Source organism: Stegastes partitus, unplaced genomic scaffold, assembly GCF_000690725.1.
Source record: "Stegastes partitus isolate 25-593 unplaced genomic scaffold, Stegastes_partitus-1.0.2 Scaffold2314, whole genome shotgun sequence".
Classification (NCBI taxonomy): Eukaryota; Metazoa; Chordata; class Actinopteri; family Pomacentridae; genus Stegastes; species Stegastes partitus.
In genome coordinates this window covers 1,791-23,819 of record NW_007580045.1, presented here as the reverse complement: position 1 = coordinate 23,819, position 22,029 = coordinate 1,791, and the positions used below count along the sequence as shown (strand labels likewise).

General features: G+C 41.6%; 1 protein-coding gene across 1 annotated transcript; it reads left to right on the top strand.

Annotated features, from left to right (window-relative positions):
- The first annotated feature begins 410 nt into the window (after positions 1–410).
- On the top strand, positions 411–19,115 carry mrps9 (mitochondrial ribosomal protein S9). The gene is made up of 11 exons (XM_008304760.1): positions 411–526; positions 876–1,058; positions 5,671–5,733; positions 8,321–8,351; positions 8,433–8,512; positions 14,380–14,465; positions 14,540–14,618; positions 14,695–14,863; positions 16,176–16,284; positions 17,009–17,178; positions 18,749–19,115. The coding sequence occupies exons 1-11, from the start codon at positions 428–430 to the stop codon at positions 18,838–18,840; spliced, it is 1,161 nt and encodes a 386-aa protein (XP_008302982.1). The 5' UTR covers positions 411–427; the 3' UTR covers positions 18,841–19,115.
- The last annotated feature ends 2,914 nt before the right edge of the window (positions 19,116–22,029 follow it).

The window sequence follows — 22,029 nt, the reverse complement described above, 5'->3', positions numbered from 1 at the left end:
CTGTTTTGCAAAATGTGTAATTTACTTCACACACAATTCAGTTTTTACTCGTGGTCATTCTTGTTTTTGCCTCCAAAAAAAAAAGTATATTTTGGAAAAACAGTCCACTCCTGGTAAAATTTGTCTGCCGTTTCGTAGTAATTTATTACAATCTAGATCTGTTACAGTCTAAACATAATATAAATTGAACAAAACACACATTATACTTATTAGTATAGTTTTAAAAAAAGTATTTATTTATTTATTTTTTAAAAATTAAATACAAGGATTATATAACTTTTCAATTGTGAATGTTAAAAAATAAGTTGAATTAAAAAAAACATGGTCAAAATTATTGTACATTTGTGGAAACACTTTTTTTTTTTTAAGATCACGTGTCTGTGACGTGTACCAACATCCGCCGCGGACGTCACCGCTGTCAGCGAACATGGCGGCGTCCTGTGTGCGAACCGTGGGTTCGCTTTTTGGGAAATGTGGGAATTGCAGCTCGGGTATAAACACGATCACTTCGCAGTTAAGCCGGCAGGTACATGTTCCGTTTGTCTTTAATGAATTAACCAGTTCTAGATTTTAAACAAACGTGGTTGGATGCAAATTACCTACGACGTCGAACAAACTGACGTCCTTGAGCTAGCATCCTCTCGCAGCGTCCGTTAGCCGAAACTAGGTTGAGGAACCTTTAAAATAAAAGCTAATCCACGTTGCATGTAGTTTTATCGTTGCGTGAGCGTCTTTGAAGTGTGTTAATATATATTACTGAACCCTTGACTACAGTTCGGCTGTTTTTACATGCCGCTCCGGCTATTTAGCAAGCTACCATAGCTTAGCCAATGTCGCATGTTTGAAAAATGATCAGCGTTTGTCCTCGTCCGCAGGTGCTGAGCAGGCAGATATGTGTGAGCTCTGCCCTCCTCAGGAAGAACCTGGCGACTCCAGGGCCGGAGAAGTTCACCGCGGAGTACATCCAGGAGCAGGTGAAGGAGTTCGACATCGGGAAACGGCACCTGGCCAACATGATGGGAGAAGACCCCGAGAACTTCAGCCAGGAGGACATAGATGTAAGAGAGGACACATTCAGGGACACCTTGCAGAACACTGGGCACAATAGTTAAGCATCAAGAATGAGATCAGAGAGGATATAACACTAGCAGATTGAGTCAGAATGGGTTTGCTATTCTGAACAAATGTGTTTTGAGTTGTGAGTTCTTCTGTGCACTTGAATCCAGCTGAAAGATGCATTGCAGATTCAAAGTTCTGGTGCATCTGAAGGATCTGACAGCTGTGATGTTGACTCCAAAGCTTGGAACAGACAGCAGAGGAACATCTTAATGCATGGCAAGGGGTGAGAAGATCTGAAAAGGTAACAGAGAGCCGGGGTATAGATGAGTGTGAAGATGAGCAGCAGAACCTTGAAAGAGTTTTGAAGCATTTGGAGCTGCTGGATATTGGATAGAAAGGCAAGAGAGGGACGGATGAAGTCTAGAAATAACCTGAAGGTGGAAGTCGGGAGTGTGTGAGAGTGATGGATGTGCCACCTAAACGAAAGCATACCATGCAACGTGACATAAAGACTTTTATTTTGAAAGGAAGTGTGAACCAAATAGTCAAGAATGAATGCAGTAACTGGGTGGATTTTGGATTGTGTGGTATTTTAGTGTAGGAGCAGAACTTCACTGGCATTTCTATTGAATTTGAGAGAGTTGTTTATGTGCAAAACAGTTTTTCATCTCAGTTTCTGGTGATATTTTTATAGCTTGAGGGCTGTTTTGCTTCATTTATGAAACACTGAGTAGGACTAAGCATTAGTGAGTAAAGGGTCTGGATGTTTTGGAGATGACAGATGATGTATACTATTGATTCATTGAACTTTTAAGAGAAATAGTGTAATTTGGACCCCATTTGAGAGATGTTTCTGGAAGTGGACAGCACACATGGCAAAGAAAATCATGTCGTTTAACGTACGAGTGTCTTGGTCTAGAGTCAGATCATTCCCCACTTTTTGGGGTTTTTTTTGGAGTATGATGGAGGATTATTGAGTAAAAATCTTGGGTTAGACAGTTTGTTTTATGACATTGCTTTGCTCTGAGATGTTTATAGAAAGTAAAATGTTACTGCAATGTAATCTGCAGGCCAACGTAGTAAGATAATGGATGTAAACCGGGTTTTGACTCAATGTTTATGGGAGCTGAAGTTGTCGCTGTTTCTCAGAGTCTTTCCTCTGAGTTTATTAAACACCTGCAGCATCAGGATTCTTGTTGAATCTCGATGTATGACAAATATATCACGGCTTTTCCCCTCGCTGTTGTGGATACATCTGAATGAAGGAGGAACATTAATGTATAAGTGATTTATGTATGAATGAAAAAAAAATGCCCTCACTTTAGCAGATGAAGCCAGTAAGGCGTCTTTACTCATCCTTAGTTTCAGTCGATTGCAAATTTGCTGGCACTTGGAATGCTAATGGTTAAGTCTGTTTATTTACAAGATATTAAAGTGGCCATATTTAGTCACCACATGATATACTGTGCACAGACATTTTTTTATTATTATTATTATTTAAATGCTATTTTTTTTAGTGGAAAAGGTGAAGAATGAAAAAGATGAAGCCATGATACGTTGTGTGATTGTTATAGTCACTTTTATAGTGAACAAAACCTTTCATTTACTTTGATTGAATCCTGAAATCCTGCCTTCCCAAGTACACTGGTCCCCAAAAATATCCAGATTGTACAACTGATTGAGTCACATTTTCCAAAAAAAAACTACAGCTGTTGAAGGAGATTTTTGAAAATGAAGCTGTAGATTTGCGAGGGCCTGAAACGCTGATAGAATCGAACATCCTTAATTCGTCCCACAAGGGGAAATTTGCAACGTCACAGCAGCAAAGTGACAAGAAAAGCAGGAAAACACAACTATAAATTAAAGATATGAGGTATATACACTGTAGATACAATATAAATAAGAAAAACAGAAGAACACAAGGATACTAAGAAGACAAATTTACATGAATTAAATGCACTTGGCTTTTTTGCACATTCACTATTTGATGCCAGCAAGGAGGGTTTGGATTTTCCAGTTGCTGTTATTGCTGCAGTGTCTGTAACTTGAATCATTTTTGACTTGCCGTGCAGAAGAAGCGCTCCGGAGCTGTCGTGGTCGGACGACTTAGTTTCAAGACAGGTGATTTGTTTCAAAAGTCCTCTCACCATCAGCATCATTAGCGTCGGTGGAGTCCACAGGCAAGCCGGCAGGTGTGGCCGCCTCTGGCTAATCCGCTGCATCATTGATATTAGCGACGCCCTCAATCACACATGCTTATTTGCGATTTTGGCAACGCGCTAGCCCTGGCCGCTCCAACCGTTTAGCTCGATTTCCCACCCCGTCCCTCGTCCCGGTCCCCGGCGCCCCTCACAGATAATGAAGAGAGCCGTGGGCGCCAGGCTGTGAAAGCCAAAGCGACGGCCAGCATGCCCAAACTTAGATGTGTGGAGGGGGAAGAGGAAAATTTGGGAGGACTGGAGAGGTGCGAAGCGGGGGCAGCTGATAAATCCGTCCGCTCTGGTGCGCAGTCCAGACTCCTCAGGTGTGACGGTGATAAAGACCCAGGAAAAATCAAAAGGATGTTTACAGCCAAGGGGGGGAGAAATTAACACTGTCCACAGAGCCACAAAGACCCACAAACGTCTGGTGTGGCTGCTGAAAACAAAACTGTGAAATATTCTTCTGTTACCTGTTACCATTTTTTTTTTTTTAAATATATCTGAAAATACCTTTTTTGTAAGAAGTCATGGCTGCACCATCTGCTCACACACAAGCTGCCAAGATAAAGTTAGACTAAAGTTAGCTGCTTCTAAAAGTAAAGCTGAAACAGTTAGTTGATGGACTGAATGACAGAAAAAAACTACATTTAAGAAAAAAACTAAATCTTTTCTGGTTCAAGCTTCTTAAATGATAGAATTTTTTTTGCATTTTTGCTTCTGGGCTGTTTCCAGATTTCCGTAAATCGTGATTTATGCTGGAATTTATGCTGTTTTCTGACCTTTTTTGTCATAAAATGATTGATCCATTCATTAAAAATGTACTTGAGCTGTGACTAGACATTATTGGTCTCTTATACTATCTTCTCACTTGAATATTATGTCAATTTTTTGAACATTTTTTTCTATTAAAAGTCATTAAATAGTGAGAAACTCCCATCAAGGTGTTCCAGACTGAAGTGCTGAAACAATTCATGGATTGATTCATTGACTGAAAGGGTTTATATTTTATATAATTAGATTTAATGTGATTATCTTCCCATTTTTGACGGTTGATTTGGGAAACTGCAGGGGTTTTCAGAGAGTTTCCAACTATCTAATGTAGAAAAACATAGCAAGAACCATGATTCTCATCTAGTCGTACATCTCAGTGAGCCTAGAAATTAGGGATAAAAGTACCAATTCTATCCATCAGCGCTTTTAATTAGTGTTTCTGATTCATTAGCTACCTGTCAAATATTTAAAATCTGACAAAGTGGAAGGAAGACGGCGTGAATTTGGTGAATCATCGGCACGACGGTTAAACCCTGGCTGGCATTTATCTTAAATTGCAGCATGTAAAAGACAGAAAAGCAGCAAATCTTCTCATTTCTCAACTTCAAATCTGTTTATTGTTTGAACATTTAAAAAACAAGAAGTTTACACAGCTGGATTTTTATTTTTATTTTATTTCCTCTGCTGTCCTGTTGCGCCTCCCTCCGATCGTCTCCCCATGTCGGTGAAATTTGTCGAATCCGACGCCCCGCCGCGCCGCTACTCTGCTCGCTTGTACAGGTGACAGCTCCACTGTCGCTTCCCCTCTTTCTTCCTCTGTCACTCCGTCGTCGGCCCTCGGGGATCTCTCCCATATTGTGTCGACTCTCTGGGGAGGTGTGTCTTCATCTGTTGCCTGCTTCTCTCTCTCTCTCTCTCCTTTGCCTGTCTTTTTTTTTTTCCCGCCCCTTTAACTTCTCCTCAGTTCCTCTTCCTGCCTCTCACACCTTCACACACACACACATTTCCCTCGACCGGCCCTTTTCTCGCTGCTTTCCGTCGTTTTGACAACCTTAAAGGCAGCAACCTGCTCCCTCCGTGCAGCACCTGCTGCCTCACTAATTGAACCGACACCGAGAGCGGTGGAAAAGAGGACGAGGAGCGGGGAGATGGCGGGATGGAGGAAGAGAGAGATGAACAGGCTGTCTTGATGAGTGTGGCGGGGCCAGCACACTTCTTGTCTGCCTCTCTTCTCTCACACACACACATTCCCGGCGCCATCTGTAGCCCCGCTAATAATGCCGACACACACACACACACACAGCAGAGGATGAACTTGGAGTGAACTGTTGGACGTCCACGGTGTCCTCTGCTCGCTGTCAACAAAGCCAAAAACTTGTGCCTTTTTCTGCTTGTTTTCTCCTCTAACTCCACGGCAACACACACACACACACACACACCGCTCGCCTTTTCTTGAACCCGCAAGCAGCTTGCGCCTCTTCTTCTGTCACTTTCGCCGCCGTTCCGTCGGTGTGACCTCTGTTGTTCGGACATGTCAGCGTTGTCACAATCTGCCATCATCTTCTCAAACTGCCATCTCTGTTTTTATATTTATTAATATTCTCTCCTCTCTCTCTCTCTCTCTCTCTCTCGCTGACAGAGGAGCATCGCCTACCTCTTCCCCTCCGGCCTGTATGAGAAGAGAGCTCGGCCTCTCATGAAGGTAAGTCCAGGCTTCACAGTGTAAAGCGCTGGCGTCTTTACTGTACTTTTTGTCAGTAACTTCTGATCTAAAGACAAAAAAAAAAAGCCACAAACTCCTACGTGAAATAGTTTTATGGTCTGTTAACTTTATTCACCGACTTTCCATGTCAATTAATGAAACATGCCTCTTTTTATGATAAATCTAAAGAGTCAAGAGATGATTTAAGATTTCGTATTTGTCAGATTACATTATTTGTTTCCCCTAAAATCACATTATTTAGTCTGTTTGAGTCGGTAGAAATCTCAGATCTGACAAGTACATAAGGCTTAGTTTTGATGGAGGTTGGGAACTAAAATGAAGTGTGAAGATAAAGTCTCAACTGCCCTCCAAGAATAAATGAAATCACATGCATACTAGTCTGTAGTTTGTGCTAAAACTTAAGCTTTATAACAGGAATTGAGTATTTTGGTTTGTTTTAATGAGGACTATCATACGGTGAAATGACGTGCATAAACAGAAACACGCTGCAAACACGGAAACGCTGCATATCCAGTCACATAACAGAAGTACCCCAGGCCTCTAGGGGCAGTAGTGAGCTTTAGCTCTTCAGTCACTGTGATTCTATGGGTGCTGAAGTGATGTTCTACCACCGTCTCTCTGTGTTCTCTCTGTTATTTATGTTTACCCAAGGAGACGAGAGAATACTTTTCATACAACTTTCACTCAACTATCTTGTCTCTATCATCGTTGTTTGCCTCTCAGGTGAAAAGCTCACTACTGCCCCTAGAGGCCTGGGGCACTCCTGACGTGTGACTGTATGTACAGAGTTTTCTTATATGCACATCATTTGCCCCGGTCGGCCACCCTACTATCAGGACAATAATGAATTTCACTATAATATTTGGCTTTTTGTGACCTATTTTTGCCACTTTTGGGGCTTTTAAATTCATTAAACCATTGGGTGTAATCACTGAGCTGCTCACAGCTGAAGTCCACACTAAGCTTGTAACCTGTTGGGCTGCAATAAGTAGATTTTAGTGTTTCTGGACACCATTTGAGATCAAATTCTTCTCCTTTTTTGGTCATTTTTTTGTAGAAACATTTGCAAAAGACAGAAAGCAAAAAGCAGAAAACCAAATGGGGCACACACTTTATTCTTATGTAGTGTATTGTCATGTATATATTGTCTTTATTTAGATTAGATGCAGACAGAAAGGTGAGACATTGTGTTCTGTGACGTCTGTCTCATAAGTTTATCTATGAATTAATTCCCAATTTTTTTATGTAAACGTTGTAGATGATATAATATATTAATATAATAAGTTCAAAGTGTTCGTCTATTGTTTAGTTTTATAGGTTTTACTTTGTATATTGTTTTATTGACTGTGCTCATCAGTGCAAAGGAAATTAAAACCTAAACTACTTTCCATATGAGATATAAGATTAACATTACATATGTATCTCACATATATGAGCTCATTTAAATGTTAAGGTCAAGACGTTGCAGTAATAAAACCGCACTTTGTTCCAGTGGAAAGGAAGAACTCCATTTTAATAGAAAGAGGCCTCCAGCAGAACCAGGCTCAGGTAGAGCAGCCGTCTGCTCCCACCAGTCGGGATGATGACGAACGGCAACAAAGTTTATGACTGCAAATCAGACACATGCAGCCTGATGAGAGGACAAAACAGATGCTAATGTCATGCTATAGCGGCGTTTAAGGGGTTGCAAACACGAGTATCAACACATAATAAGGCAACCATTTAAACTAGAGAACCAAGCTCGAGCATGTTGGTGAAATTTAAAAAAATCAAAGTCAAGGAAGTGTAGAAGAGGAACAAAACCAATCAATGCAAAACAGCAGAGCGATAAAAAGAAAGAAACTAAGAGTGGACATGATTGAGCAGCCTCGAGAAAAGCATGGGGGGAAGTCTTGATTGAAAACTGGTGGGCAGTAGACGAAAAAGCCTTCGGTGTCGAGGTGCGAGGACTAATTGTCATGATGACCCGAGGGGACCAAGAGTAGTTTTCCACTGATGATTCAGCAAAGGGCAAGCAAGAGAACAAACAAAAGCAAAAGGAAAGGAGGAACTTTACTTAACGGCACCAAAAAGAAAGTAGAAATTAAATTCTGTGTTCCTGCTGCTGCCTCTTCTACACAATACGATGGGGGTGATAGGACGAGGTGTGTCAGAAAAGTTCCAGGACTGGTGTCACAAAAGATATATTTCGAGAAGAGGCGAGAGGTGTGGCAGGACAAGTCGTGGCTGCTTCACCGTGACAACACCCTCAGCATCCGACACTTCCTGGCTGAGAAGAACATCTCCGCGCTGGAGCAACCTCCCCACCTGGCTCCGTGGGATTTCTTCTTCTTCCCGACGTCAGGATGGCTGTGACGACGTATGTTAGACTCCAGGTGGGATTACTTGTAGTTTGGATTTTGCGACACCAGTCCCGGACCTTTCCTGACGCACCTCGTGTTTACAGGAGGGCTCAGATCACAACACGCCGGGTGGTTGGAGGAGAGCCCTCGCCTTCCTCCACAGTCACAAACCAATGTCACGCATGCTTTGCTCGACTTCACACGAAATCTGCTTTCATTTCCAGCATCCTGAGGAGATATTTCCAAAGCAGAAAGGTACGTAATGCGCCCCCCCTCCCTCGATTACACATTTTTCACTGACAAAATTGCACTAAATTCTCTTTCCTCTCCATAAAGCCGTCCAGTGGGGAGAAGACAGGCGGCCTTTCCACTTCTTGTTTTACACCGGCAAACAGTCCTACTACTCCCTCATGCATGTGAGTACAGCAAGAAGCAGCGCTGTCAGGTTTTTTACCTTCATCCCGCTCGAATCCTCCCTCTTCACCTTCCCCCAGCCTCCCGCACCCTCGGGTCATATCCTATTCAGGCAGAGTGAGCCGAGAGAAGACGCCGGCGTCCCCGAGGAGAGGCAGCGTCAGATCCTCTTTTCCACACAGCTGAATAGAGCCGGGGTGAGAGAGAGGTGGGAGATTAGAGGAAGGTGAGACGGAGGGGGGAAGAGGAGGTCAGAGGTAGCCCCGGTTTAAGGGGGGATTGGGGGGGGGGGGGCGGCTTTTCCTTGGGCTGTGGGGTTGGGGAACGGGGGAAGGTGGAGTGTTTCACCTGTGTCACCTTGTTCTGAGGGGTTGATGCTGTCTCGGTGTTTCAGCAACACATGGATTGTATCAGCTGTTGTTGCATAAAAGTGCAGCATAGAAAGTATACCGTGATCACACTGTGCTAAAGGTAAAGTGAGGATGCTTAGAAATATTCAAGCGTAATCACCGTGAAGATGAGATCAGGGCTGGTGTAGAGATTCTGCTGCTCAGTTGGATCGAGATCTGGGTTCAAAACATCCGATGTTTAATATATAACAACAAAAGATTTTCAGCAAACTCATCTAATTGTCCAAATAACTACTAGCCCAAATTGTTGGTGATTTCCCAAATACCACAAATTCTAATCTATCTGCTGCTTTACCAACAGTGAGTGTGGCTCGTCATTAGGTCCTGATTGGTCTGGGATGTTGGTTCAGTTGTTCCAAATTGGTTCATGTGGATCCTGATGCTGCAGGTGTTTAATAAAAAATAAAAAAGACTTCTACAAACAACTGGAAGCAACAGACTTAAGCCCCGGATAAGGTTTTATATAATTATCATTATTGCCGAGTCGCATGAAGTCATGAGTCTTCATTGACAGAAAAGTGACCCCAGTGTTCGTTCAGACATTTCAAATGCTGTCTAGAGAAGCTTTATACTGAAGTAACTGAAATGTTAGTGATGACGATCTCCAAACCCCACCAAAACTATTTACATGGATGTTTATCAACCTTATGAGATCTTCACAATCACTTCGTATTTGCTCTCGATAGTACCCTCTGCGTCCTGAGTCGAAGGCAAGTGAATGAAATACGAGAAAACGCACCCGTGTGAAACCTTAAATAGACTTTTTTGGTCATTTCAGGGAGGCTCCAACACATACAATTTGAAAATTAAAGCACTGGAAGTTACTCTTATCACTTTGTATTAGTTTTAATTTTAACATGGCGGCCTGTTATCATGCTGTACAGATGATCTGTGTTCATGCTTAAACCTCCGTCGTTTTCATAAAAATCAGCAGCAGATCAGGTTTTACCTGAAAACGCTCAAACGACTTGGATCAATAAATAGTCAATACATTAGATTTCATTGCTGATCTGTCACATATTTAGACTGTCAGGACTGGAACATCTGTATCAAAGGTGTTTTAATATAAATAAAAGAAAATGAAGAAATAAATTAATCTAGTGTTACGACGGAGGATTAGGGCCACATTAAGAAAAATATTTTTCCACAGACTTTGAGAATAAAGTCGGAATTTTATAAGAATAAAGTCTGAATTTTACGAGAATGAAGTTGGAATTTTAGGAGAATAAAGTCGGAATTTTTCAAGAATAAAGTTGTAGCATTTAAACCAGTTGTTTTAGAAGAGGAAAGTTGTTAAAATGAGGGCCGTGGAGCATTTTGTGAAGTTATACCTCAGCATCGGTTTAACAAACCAGGAGATATTTCATCTTTCAGCGCATCAGCACCACATCATCATTAGTACCAGGAAAAGAATCTGCAAGAAAATGAATCTATTCTGAAGAAAGAACCTTCGGAATAGATTCATTTTCTCGCCCTCATTTTAACAGCTTTCCTCTTCGAACAACTGGTTTAAATTTTACGACTTTATTCTTGAAGTCTGTGGAAAAATATTTTTCTTAACGTGGCCCTGATCCTCTGTCGTACAGTGTGGACTCAAACAGTGATATGTTGGATGTAATTTATCATCTGTAATCTGATTGGTTTCCGCCTCTCATCAGCATCCACCACACATTTAACAGAATCAACCAGAAAACTCGACTAAATAAAACATTTCTATTAAACGTCATGTTGTTGAACCAACATTTAGACCAATCAGCTGTTAGATCAGGTGAGAGCAGCCGTTTCCCATCATGCTCTGAGGCTGGAGAGCTGCTGCACCTTGACGTCACAATGTGATCTTCATTATTGTGACAAGAGAGCAAGTGGAAATCTACCCAGAATGCATTGCGTGTCGATCACTGATCAGCTCTGAGAAGATAACATAAGAACAAAGCAGCTTTTCAGGGCAGAGATTCCTGTAATAAACCAATTCTAAAGGGGGAAAAATAAACAGTTTTGTGTCCAAGGTGTGGCACGTCTGGCTTTTGTCCCGCCACGGGGAAGCGACTCCTCCACCAGGATTTGGAAGGGGGAAGCGGGGCGTGGCGGAGCAGGTCGGCGAGGTGGTGGAGGGGGGGGTGAGTCCCTGAGGGGAGGCCCGGGGAGCAACCACTGCTCCAACAAACCTCCCTCTATTCTCCTGTAACACTCTCAACCGTTCCCTTCCTGCCTTGACCTTGTTCAAAGACGCAACACAAGAGGCACGCGTCTGTATCTCCGACGCCGAATATCGGCGCACACTATTGTGCCCCGCAGCCACAATCTGCACCCCCTGCTGTTGGTTTAAATAGGTATGTCAGACATGTCTGAGAGCTGGTGCTGCCTGTCTGCATGATTGCAGGCTCAATCACTCTCTTCTTTTTTTCCCCCCTCCTTCATTTCTTTCCTCATCCTGTGTCCATCCTGAGAGTCTTTTTTTTTTTATCACCAGCCGTCTCTCACACCTCAGGAGTGTTGCCAGGAGGGGGCAGCGGCGTGTAAAGCAGCCTTTTCCTGCTCGGCTGCTCTCCTCTTGGCTGTTGTTGGGCTCAGCCAGCGTGGCACATTAACCTGCTCGCTGCACCGCCGAGCCCTTTATGGCCGCCGCCCTGGGGGAACCTGGAAAAAACGCCTCCCTCCCTCCGCCGGCACCTTCTCAAAACCCCCCGCATCCATAGGTCTTCTCTCCGGTTCGGTTAAATGAGGATATTCCTCTGAAGCTTTTAGCATTTAAAGACCACTTATTGAATAGACGGAGTGGCGCTCTGGCTGCCTGTCTCTGTAACAGCCCCGACTTAAATGTATCCAGATACCGGCCCCTCTCCTCGCCTTTCATCCCACCAATCCATGCGAATTATTCCTCTTTGCCATTGTCGAACCCAATGTTTGCAAACGTGTAACTCAAGCCCCTTATCCAAGCCTCCCTCCTCTCCTACTGCCTTCTCTTTTTTTTTTTTCTGATTTTCTATTACGCCTTTTTTTTTTGGCAAAGAAAATTGGTTTTTGCTTGATGTTTGCTTTTTTTTTTTTTTTTTTACCCCCTCCTCCTCCTCCTCCACCTCCTCCTCTTCCTCCCCTACACCCCTCTGTGGCTGGTCAGAGTGGCAGCGGATTAGGCACACTCTATCAAGAAGGAATTAAACAAACATCTGGTGAATAATTGACGGGGAAATGAGTTCTCACCCAGGCGCTGGGTGGCTGAGGTGGGGGGGGCGCCTGCCTCGGGGACGTGACCGGCATGCCCACCCCTTTTCTTCTTCCCCCCTGTCTGTCTGTCTGTCTGTCGCCATGACACCCCCACCATCAGGTTATCCTCAATGCGACGTTGATCAAGTGATGAGCGAACCCCCCTCCACTCCACCAAAACTGTCCCATCATTTATTTAATTTCGCCCGTTTGCTCCAGCAGGTTTCCTTCCAGCTTCGCTCCAGGCTAAATACATGTACAGCACAGGTGCCAGGGTCAAATCAGAATATATGAATTATGATACACGCATTAATGAGTTCGTATCTCTGTCGTATAAGATCGACTTTTATAGTGTTCAGCAATAAAACATACCGTAAGTCGTTGGAAGATCAAAAAATAAACGATGATTAACCTTCAGAACCTTAAAATTAGTCTTGGAGAGGTTTTTTTTTCTTTTTAAATCCCCAAAATTACACTTTTCATCACAGCAAGAAGCTAAAAACAAGGGATGCACAATATATCGGCGACCACATCGGTATCGGCCATACAATCCATTAATCTATTAAAGAAAAGGCAAAATTCACAAAAGTCGCTCAAATAACTAGAAACTGAAAAAAGTAATAATAAATAAAAATTTGCTAAATTGTAATTTAGTGAAATAAGACATTGCTTTTGAATTGTGGTTGAAAAGAGTAATTTAAAAAAATAGTACAACTGTCAAATTAGAGCACTATATGCTGATGAGCAGTGAAGCAGTATTTTTTTTTTCTTTAAATATTTCTGTTGAACCACAACTCAAAAGCAATGTCATGATTTTCATTACATTTTATTTATTACTTTTGTCAACTTATATCAGTGGCACCTTCTTTAATGGGAGGGTATGAATACATTTGAGGGCGACTGTATCAGTCCGATGAACAAATTGAGCCGATGATTGTCTAACATCAGCGCCTTCGACTCTACATTTGATGCTGCTGCTATTTCACAGATGTTTTTACTTAAATTATCCTGGACTTAAATATGTTAAAATATGTTTTGTTAGGTAATAAAGAAGACTGTGTGGTCTAATTTGGTTCTTTTGAATAGTTTGTGTTTACTTATACTCATTTTTCGTGAACAAATATTGAATATCGACATCGATAATATCGGTTATCGGCGATATCAGAAATCTTAATATCAGTATCGGCCAGAAATTTTAATATCGTGCATCACTGGTAAAAACAGAATTGTTCAACTTTCTAACGGACCTCCAACTACTCATCTGTGACATGCCCTTCCATTGAAAAATGTAATCAAATCTTCTCTTAAAGTCATTGTTTTTGATCAAAATCAATTTAGTCTACATGTTAATTTAATAACGTGGCCAAAGTGAAGCCTTTGTGCTAAGATTCTGGAATAAAAACACAAATTCTGCGTCCATCAGTGCAATCAAGAGGCCTTGAAAGACAACCTGAGGAGTATGGAAACCGAAGACTCTTAAGGGATTCCTGTGTTTTTTAGCTTTTCTAAGATAATCAAGTAAATTTAAGTTTTTTTTTTATGACATAAAGGATCATAATTTTGTTACACTGCACCAAAGACATTCTCTCCTTCTAGAAATGGTTCCTGACTTTATATTGCAGTGAAAAATTTGTCTGGAGCAACAAAAAACCCAAAAACTGCATCAGGTTTGTCGCATTAATCTTCATCTTTCAGGCTTCTGTGACAAAGTCGAACAGATAATAAGACTCAGAATATTTCAGGAGTTTATCAAGAAGTGCAGCAGAAATTTTTTCCTCTTTCATTATGGACACAAGTTGTAACGTAAAGCCACTAAATATGTTAAACATTAACCAGTGAGTGTAGATAGAAAGTGTCGGCCTCTTTGATAAATTTACATCTTTCAGCTTCACATGATTCATTTAAAAACTTCAGAAGGTCGAGCTGCCGGGTGATTAACTCGAGAAAAGGTGAAACAGTTGTAAAGATAAACGCATTCAGCGTTTAGCACAACAGTGTAGAAAAGCTTCAGTTTTTGAATCAGTACAATCCTCAGTGTGACTGTGAAGAGGCCACACATGGAAGATTTCCACCTCGCGAGGCACAGCGCCAATTTCGAGCGGGCCAGCACCCAGCCCATGGATGGCTAGCTCGCTCTGCATGGCAGCTCCTGCTGAGAGGGAGAGAGAGAGAGAGAGGTGTTCTCCCACCCAGATACCACTGGAGGCATATGCTTCTTCTGCTTGTGTTTGAGATAAGTGTTGTTGTTGTTTCAGGAGCTGTACGGAAAAATCCTGAACATAGAGAAGCGCCAAGACTTCGTGAGAGCCAAAGGACGGTTCTCCAAGGACGCCAAACGCATGTAAGAGGGCAAAAAGAAAGGACAAATCGTGCACCATCCTTTCCTTTCTTGTAAACTTGATTTTTCTTTTCCAGTCGCTCTCTGGGCACGAGCAGGTGGCTCACAAAGGAGGAGCTGGAGGTGCAGCTGGTGGAGACCATATCCTCGAAGGATGTAAGTGTCTTCGTCCTCGTCTTCTACATCCAGGAGTTCATCACAGCTTGACCCCCCCGTGCGTTCTCTCCTCCAGTACGACCGCTTCCTCCAGCTGATGGAGCGCCTCCTGTCCATGTCCTACAGCGACATTGAGGAGGAGTTCGTCCTGCACTACCGTCGGCAGCTGGAGGCTCAGTCCATGAAGCACATAAGGCCGAAGCTGGACAGGGACGAGAGGGGCGTGACCTTCAGCAAAGCAGACGGTAGGTTCACAATCGAGCCACGCGGTTAGATAACGTTTCTGTCGTGCAACCAATGAGGATTCCCTGCGTTCTTTAAACCAGCCAGCAGGGGGCGACTTCTCTAGTTGTTTTGTTACCTCAGTAAACATCTTCCTAATGAATTTATGGTCCTCATCACTGGTTTCAAGTCTCTTTTATTACATTATGAAATGAATTATGGTCTAATTTAGAGTAAAATAAATCAGGATAGGCTTTAGAGCTTGGCGTCTCCATCACATCTGCCCTTCATTCGCCATTTTGGCTCCAGAAATCTAAGAAAGTTCCAAACTAGCAGCTTCAAAACAGCAACCACAAACCAAGGAGTGACGTCACCGTGTCTGCGTCTATGTTTTATATAAATTAAATGTCTGAGATTTGCCTCAGTGAACAGTTTTCTAAAGGAATAAGTTCATTAATCTGCAAGAAGGAGCAACCTCAGTCCCTTTTTAAGCTTTTTTCTTCTCTCAGGTCACATTTTTACTCCCTGTGGATTCATTTTTTCACTGCAGTATAAAATGGAAACAGCACAACCATGACTAGACACAGAGAGAACTTAAAAAATGTCCTCTGTGCTGATGTCATGAATCATTAAAAAGAGAAATCAAAAGTTGACGTTCATCTGTTTTGCAACAAAACTCCACATGCTGTCGATATTTGACTGCTTATATTTTGAATTTGCTTCAATATTTGTCTCATTTTTTGCTCTGTAGTTTGCAGTCCAGCTGAAAAATCTGCAAAAATGTGTCACTCCTGGGTTCACACTTGTGCCGAGGAGCGCAGAAATTTTTCTTTCTTTACAGTTTTTGGCGAATTTTTGAATGAAACATGAAAAATAAAGTGATTTTGATGATGATCGCAATCTTTAGCTTTACATTTTGCTTCACACTTGTGCCGAGGAGCACAGAAATTTTAGCTTTTTTACAGTTTTTGAGCGAAACATGTAAAAATAAAGTGATTTTGATGAATTAAGTCAATCTTTAGCTTTACATTTGGATCATATTCTGGATAGAACGACAGATGAGTGGCTTGAGAACCATCAGAAAGTTAAAAAAATGTAATGAATCTTTTAGTTTCTACAGGTTCCGATTCTGGTAAATGGTGTATTTTTGACTATTTTTATTTGCTATCATGGTTAGAAGAGCTAAATGTGTCTCAGAAACTTGTGAGACCAATAATAAAAGTACCAAAAACTACAAATTCAGGTCCTGATATTCTAATTTTCTCACCTCCTGCTGCAGTTCAGGGAAAGCTTTAACATAAAACATTTGAGTACCGTTTCTATCTTCACTCTCAGGTCGGAGGAAGACGGCCGAGGCGTCCGTCGTCCTCCTAGACTGCGGCTCCGGCCGCGTCACCATCAACGACCAGGACTACCTCCAGTACTTCCCGGTGCTGCAAGACAGGTAGGAGCCAAAAATCAAGCTTTCCACCTCACAGGCTCTCTTCATTCATAGATACCGTTTTCCTTAAAATGCAAGACGTGATGTGTTTTACTCTCCACAGCCGCCACCACCACCACCACCTCCACCTCCTCCTCCCCCCCAAAAAAATTAAAAAAGCAGCTTTTTCACTCTTCACAGCATCGCCTCGTTTTTTATTTATCTCCTTGTAGTAAGTTAATTACACAGTTGAGTGATTGTGTGTCAGCGTGTGTGTGTGTGTGACTGTCCAGAGCTGGTGTTGTCACGCAGTGTGAGGACGGGCTGTAATTGGAGCAGAGAGGTGACAATTGACTTTGTCAGCAGCCATAGGCCATTCAGCCCGAGACGCCATCCAGAACACAAGACACTTTCTTCTTCGCGCACACACACAGCCTCATCCTATTCCTGCTGAGTCAGAAGTCACTCTGTAATATGCGGTGGCGAGATTGTAAAAGAAAGCTTTTCACAGCGGCGGGATCCTCTGTGCTTGTCTGAAAAGTCACCCAACCAGACATTAAATTAGCTAAGCCTCCGCCGTTGATACCGCTATCTGTTAAATAGCACACACTCCTGCTCTGCCTATTCAACCACATTTCATTCTTTCACCTCCTAGGATTTTTTTTAAATTTTTTTTTATTATCGCTCGGTCATTTTCTTCCCCTCTCACCCATCCCCGTCTTTTTTTATTACCCCTCCGTTTTCTCAGGGAGCAGCTGATGTTCCCGCTCCAGTTCGTGGGCGTGCTGGGCCGCTTCGACCTGGAGTGCACCGTGAGCGGCGGCGGCAGGTCCAGCCAGGCGGGGGCGCTGCGACTCGCCGTGGCCCGGGCGCTGCTCGCCTTCCTGTCAGAGACGAAGGGCGAGGCGGTCAGACAAGGTGGGTTCATTTACCGCTCGGCTTCTGACTTTGTGTTATTACAGTTAGCTTTTATGTTTGTTTTTTCATTTACTTTTGAAATCAATTCAATCGGAGCTGAAAAATGAATGATTAATATTCTTATTATTATCATTACTTTCCCTACCATGAGTATTTCTATCAATTTATGACCTTTCCAGTAACTTTAGGCTGTCTGAGCCCTGAGCAGTTTGTTTGTTTTTGTCACATTTTTACTCGCTGTGGAATCTTTTTCCGGTTCAATATAAAGTCCTGCACCTCCATGGAAACAGCAGCAGCTCTGCTAGAAGTGGACAGAACTCTAAAATGTCTTTTGTGCGGGATACCAAAGTATAAACTAGAGTTGAAGTTCTTTTAGTTTTTTATTTTACAAAGATTAGAAAAAAAAAAAGCGTCACTAATGCTGAAAAAACAGCAACTCCACATATTGTACTGTACATATTTTACTTTATTCATATTTATTTGTTCTATACTTGTCTCCTATCTGCTGAAAAGTCCTACAATTTGTTGTCACATGACCGCCGTGCTCAGCTGAGGCACTGATGGCTTCACGATTGCCTTTTTTCAGAATGTTGTTTGTGCAAACTGGTCATTTTTAGTGATTATTTAAATGAGACATGTAAAGTAAAAAGATGTTTAAATATCACAGATTTAAAGTTTCACAGATGAGTACTTCAAGGACTGTTGGAAAGATGAACATCCAACCATTTACAGTGTCTGGCTCTTATAAATTATAAATAAAATGTTGTTAATTTTGGTATTTTTTGTGTTTTAAAGACAACCCAAAGTAGGATTTTGACATTTAGAGACTTTAAGAGCAACTGGCAGTTTGACAAAACCAAAACTACTTCTTTTTTTATTCTTTGCTCTACGACAACATCCAGAGAAGGTTTTGTAAAGGTGCTTTAAAGTCACCTCAACTTGGTCACAGAAGTTGGAGCGAGGTCCAGTTTACCAATCAGGAATATGGATCACAGCAGCAGCTTTGGCACTGGAGAGGTTCAGGATGTTTATTCATTCACTTATGATGAACTACAGCTTTATAATTATGAGCCTGCTGAGAGTCACGGAGACCAGAAACAGACGAGAATTAAGAGAGAACACCGACATCGCTGAGGAACTACTGTGTGAGGAGAATCAGTGGAGGACAGGGCTGGTGTCTGACTGACATTTGAGAACGTCGTGTTCCATCAGAAGTCTTGAAATTGAAATAACTACGATTGTCTGATTATGTCTCAAGTGTTTTATTTATTAAGTCTGTTCTTTGCAGTTTGTTTCTTGTTTCAGTTGTTGCTTTATTGATAATTATATTTATGTGTTATGACAAATTTATGGATGACAATCCTGCAGCTAAAGTACATTTTTAGGATTGTAAATTTAATTCAAAGTTTAATTTAGGCTTGTTGTATGACAATAATGCAGATGGTGTTTGTATAAAATTAAGAGAATTACAAAAAAAAAAAGCCTCACAAATCACATGTAACACAGAGACAGACTGGGATGCAGTTTTCAGCATTTTCTCTTATTTCTATTTTATTTTTTCTTCCTCCAGCTGGTCTGTTGACCGCCGACCCCAGAGTGAGGGAGAGGAAGAAGCCAGGCCAAGAGGGAGCACGACGCAAGTTCACCTGGAAGAAACGCTGAGGAGGAGGACAAACGATCTCACCTGAACTCAGACATCAAACATTGACCTCTGGTGTTTAAAACTGACTGTTTCTCCAGAGGCTGTCACTTGTGTCCCTTGTGTAGTTTATTGGAGCTCTTGGATGCAGAGCAATGTGTATGTTCACACAGCCGCCATGTCTTCAAGCTGCAGTGAGCCCCCTCAGCCACCAGATGGAGCTGTGTCACCAGGAATGAATAAAGCGGATTGTTTATCTCGATTATCATCAATAAATTAGATTTTCATATAAAAAAAAGTCTGTATTTGTTGTGATGTTGAATATTCTACAACATGTTTTTTTTTTTTTTTTTTAACATTCATATGTATCATTGTTGTAGTTTAACGATGAGGGAACATTAAGAAAATTATTTTTTGTGTTGCAAGTTTTCTAATTTTCTTTATTTAATGATACAAATTAGGTATCTTCTCTTAAAATATGTGCTAATTTGCATTTATTTCCAGAACAGACACCTGAACACTGGATCAGGCCACCCAATATTCCCAACAGCAAGAAAAAAAATGTACTTTCGCCGTTTTTTTAGGGAATAAAATGTTCTATAAAGTAGACTGTGAATGTTACACGAGCCAAACCCTGCTAGAAAAACCTTCTCAATATAGAATAGAATTAGTAAGTGCTACTGGAGAGGAGATTTGTGGCAATAAAAATAGTAAACAGCCTTTTGAGATAATTATGATTCAATACTTTTTAAAGTTATTCTTGAAAGTAACAGTAAAATATCTTAGAAATGCTTTGTTTAAAAAATGCAAGTGACTTATTTCAATAAATACGCACATTTGTATAAATGTGTTCCATTCAAAGTGTAGAACAACCAACACCAAGCTGTATGTTTTGGGTGTTTTCTGCCCATTAGTCTGGTGATATTTGACTCTCAGAATTGATCAGTGCATGACACACAGTGGTTTTGCTTTCAGTTTCTCGCCTTAACCTGAACGTAACTCACCTCACCTGTTTACAATTCAGTCCTAAGATCTCTCCCCAAGAAGATGAAACCACATCCACACCTCGCCACAAAAGACCCTAACGAACCCCATTGTGGCAGGGGGCGCACTAATGACTCACTTAACGAGGGGGAGGAGCAACAAACCCCCAATTGAAACTCAGGTGTGAACGGCTCCTTTAGGTTATAAGTATCTGGAACTCCCAATGAGTCAGTCAGAACTTGGATGAGAGGTGAAACGTCTTCAAGCAAGTCCAGTTGCTACGATTAATCCACGACAACAACCATGACCTGGAGAATCTTCACAGACGACGTACTGAGAGAAGTACTTTAAGCAGATTATTTGCTGAAGTTCCAACAATCTTTGCAAGGTGTAATGATTCAGAGAGAATTTAGAGACAGATCGTATAATTGCTGAGTTTGGAGGTTCTACAGCTTTTCTGGAAATATGTTATGAAAGTGTTCTTCCACACTTTAGGAATTTTATCTGGTAAAAGTGAAAAGTTAAAAAAAAAAATGTATGAAGCTGCTCCTTATACTTAAATGCAGGAAATCTTTCAAAGAAACAAAAGGCTGGATGGACATACTGGGATGTCTCCACTAGGTGGGGTCCTAAGCAGGCATCTGTGGTGTTGCATTATGGGAAATGTAGTACACTGATTTTCATAGCTGCCCTCAACTGAATGGAAATGCAAAACCAGTTATAGCCCCTTTCACTTGAATGATATCACAGTTTAATGTGTGTTATCTGTTTGTGTGCTGATTTTCTTGTGAACTGCACTGGAAATGAAGAAAACCAGGATTTAAATGGCTCCACAGTATTTTTATTCATGACCAAAGACTGTATCTCTGTTGTTTAGCTGAAACTAGCAGTTCTATTAACAAAAATAAGAATATATTATGTACATAAGACAGTTGTTCTGATGTTACAGTGCTGGTCATGCTGTTCTCTTTGTGTCTGTGGTGAAAACCTCATACCTCCAGACCAGCTTGCCCATGAACAGGGCAAAGCTTCTTTTCTCTCTATCTTTAATACGTTGTAACTTCTGGCTGTTTGAGAGGGAAATTTAATAAAGTTATACAATGACCAAGAAAGTTGTGTTCATTGGACACCCAGATCTGTTGTCCCAAGTGTATTTATTGTCCGTCTGCCTTGTTCAAACCTTCCAGTCAAGTTCAAGTTTCCCCTGATGGTACACTGATGGGCAGTTTTTCAGCTGAATGTCTTTGATTCAACACTGAAAACTCTGCTGTCCAAAAGAATGAGACTTTTAAGATTTTAGGTAGAAACCTTGTTTGCTCTCTGGCTTTTGAAGTTCTGCACTAAAAGACAAACATTCCCAACAACAAGAAGACGCAGTTGCTTACAGAGAATGCCGTCTACTCTGAGGCTGAAGACTCCAAAACACTGAGAAATGACTCCTACAGCGTCTTTGCCAGAAGCTCAAGGTGTAAGAAATGATAAGTGGTATTTTGAGGTTGTGGGTTCGATGCCCAGCTGATCTTATCAATTTTGAAGCCCAACGCACAAAGTAAAAGCTGAAAGTAGCAGGAACAAGTGACCCAATAGGTCAGAGTGATAGACAATGACTTCATGTTTCAGAATTAGTGGTTCAATTCCTTAGGAGGGTTTGTGACTTTTGACTTCCAACTCCCAAATTAAAGACTGAAAACAGCCCCAGAAGCATTGCAGATGTGTCTCTCAGTAGCTCAGCATGGTAGACAAGTGCTCACAGTCTCAGAGACTAAAGGTTCAAGTCTGAAGAGAGTCTGAGACTTTTAAAGTCTAACAACAAAAGTACAGACTGATAACTGTCCAGAAAGCATCTTAAAAGTGTGGTCCTGTAGGGCAGCATGGTAGAGAAGTGTTTGGGACTTCAGAGACTCTGGGTTCAAATCTTATGAGTGTCTTTTGAACACTCAACAATCATAGTGAAAAGTGAAAACCACACAAAGAGACGAAATCAACACTTGAGGCCTCAGTGGCATGATGGGTTCATTTATTGCCCTTGATGTTGTGGATCAAATCCTGCTGGTCTTAACTTGTCAAATTGTTTTTGACTTTCAGCTCCACAACCAAGCAGGTCATGCTGGGGGTCCAGCATTGACTAAATATCACTCAAAGGGTTTACAACTCAGCCTCTCTTGTGGTTTCTACCCCTCTGACACATTCCTAATGTCCAACCCACGTTTCTGGAGCAAAAATCAGGC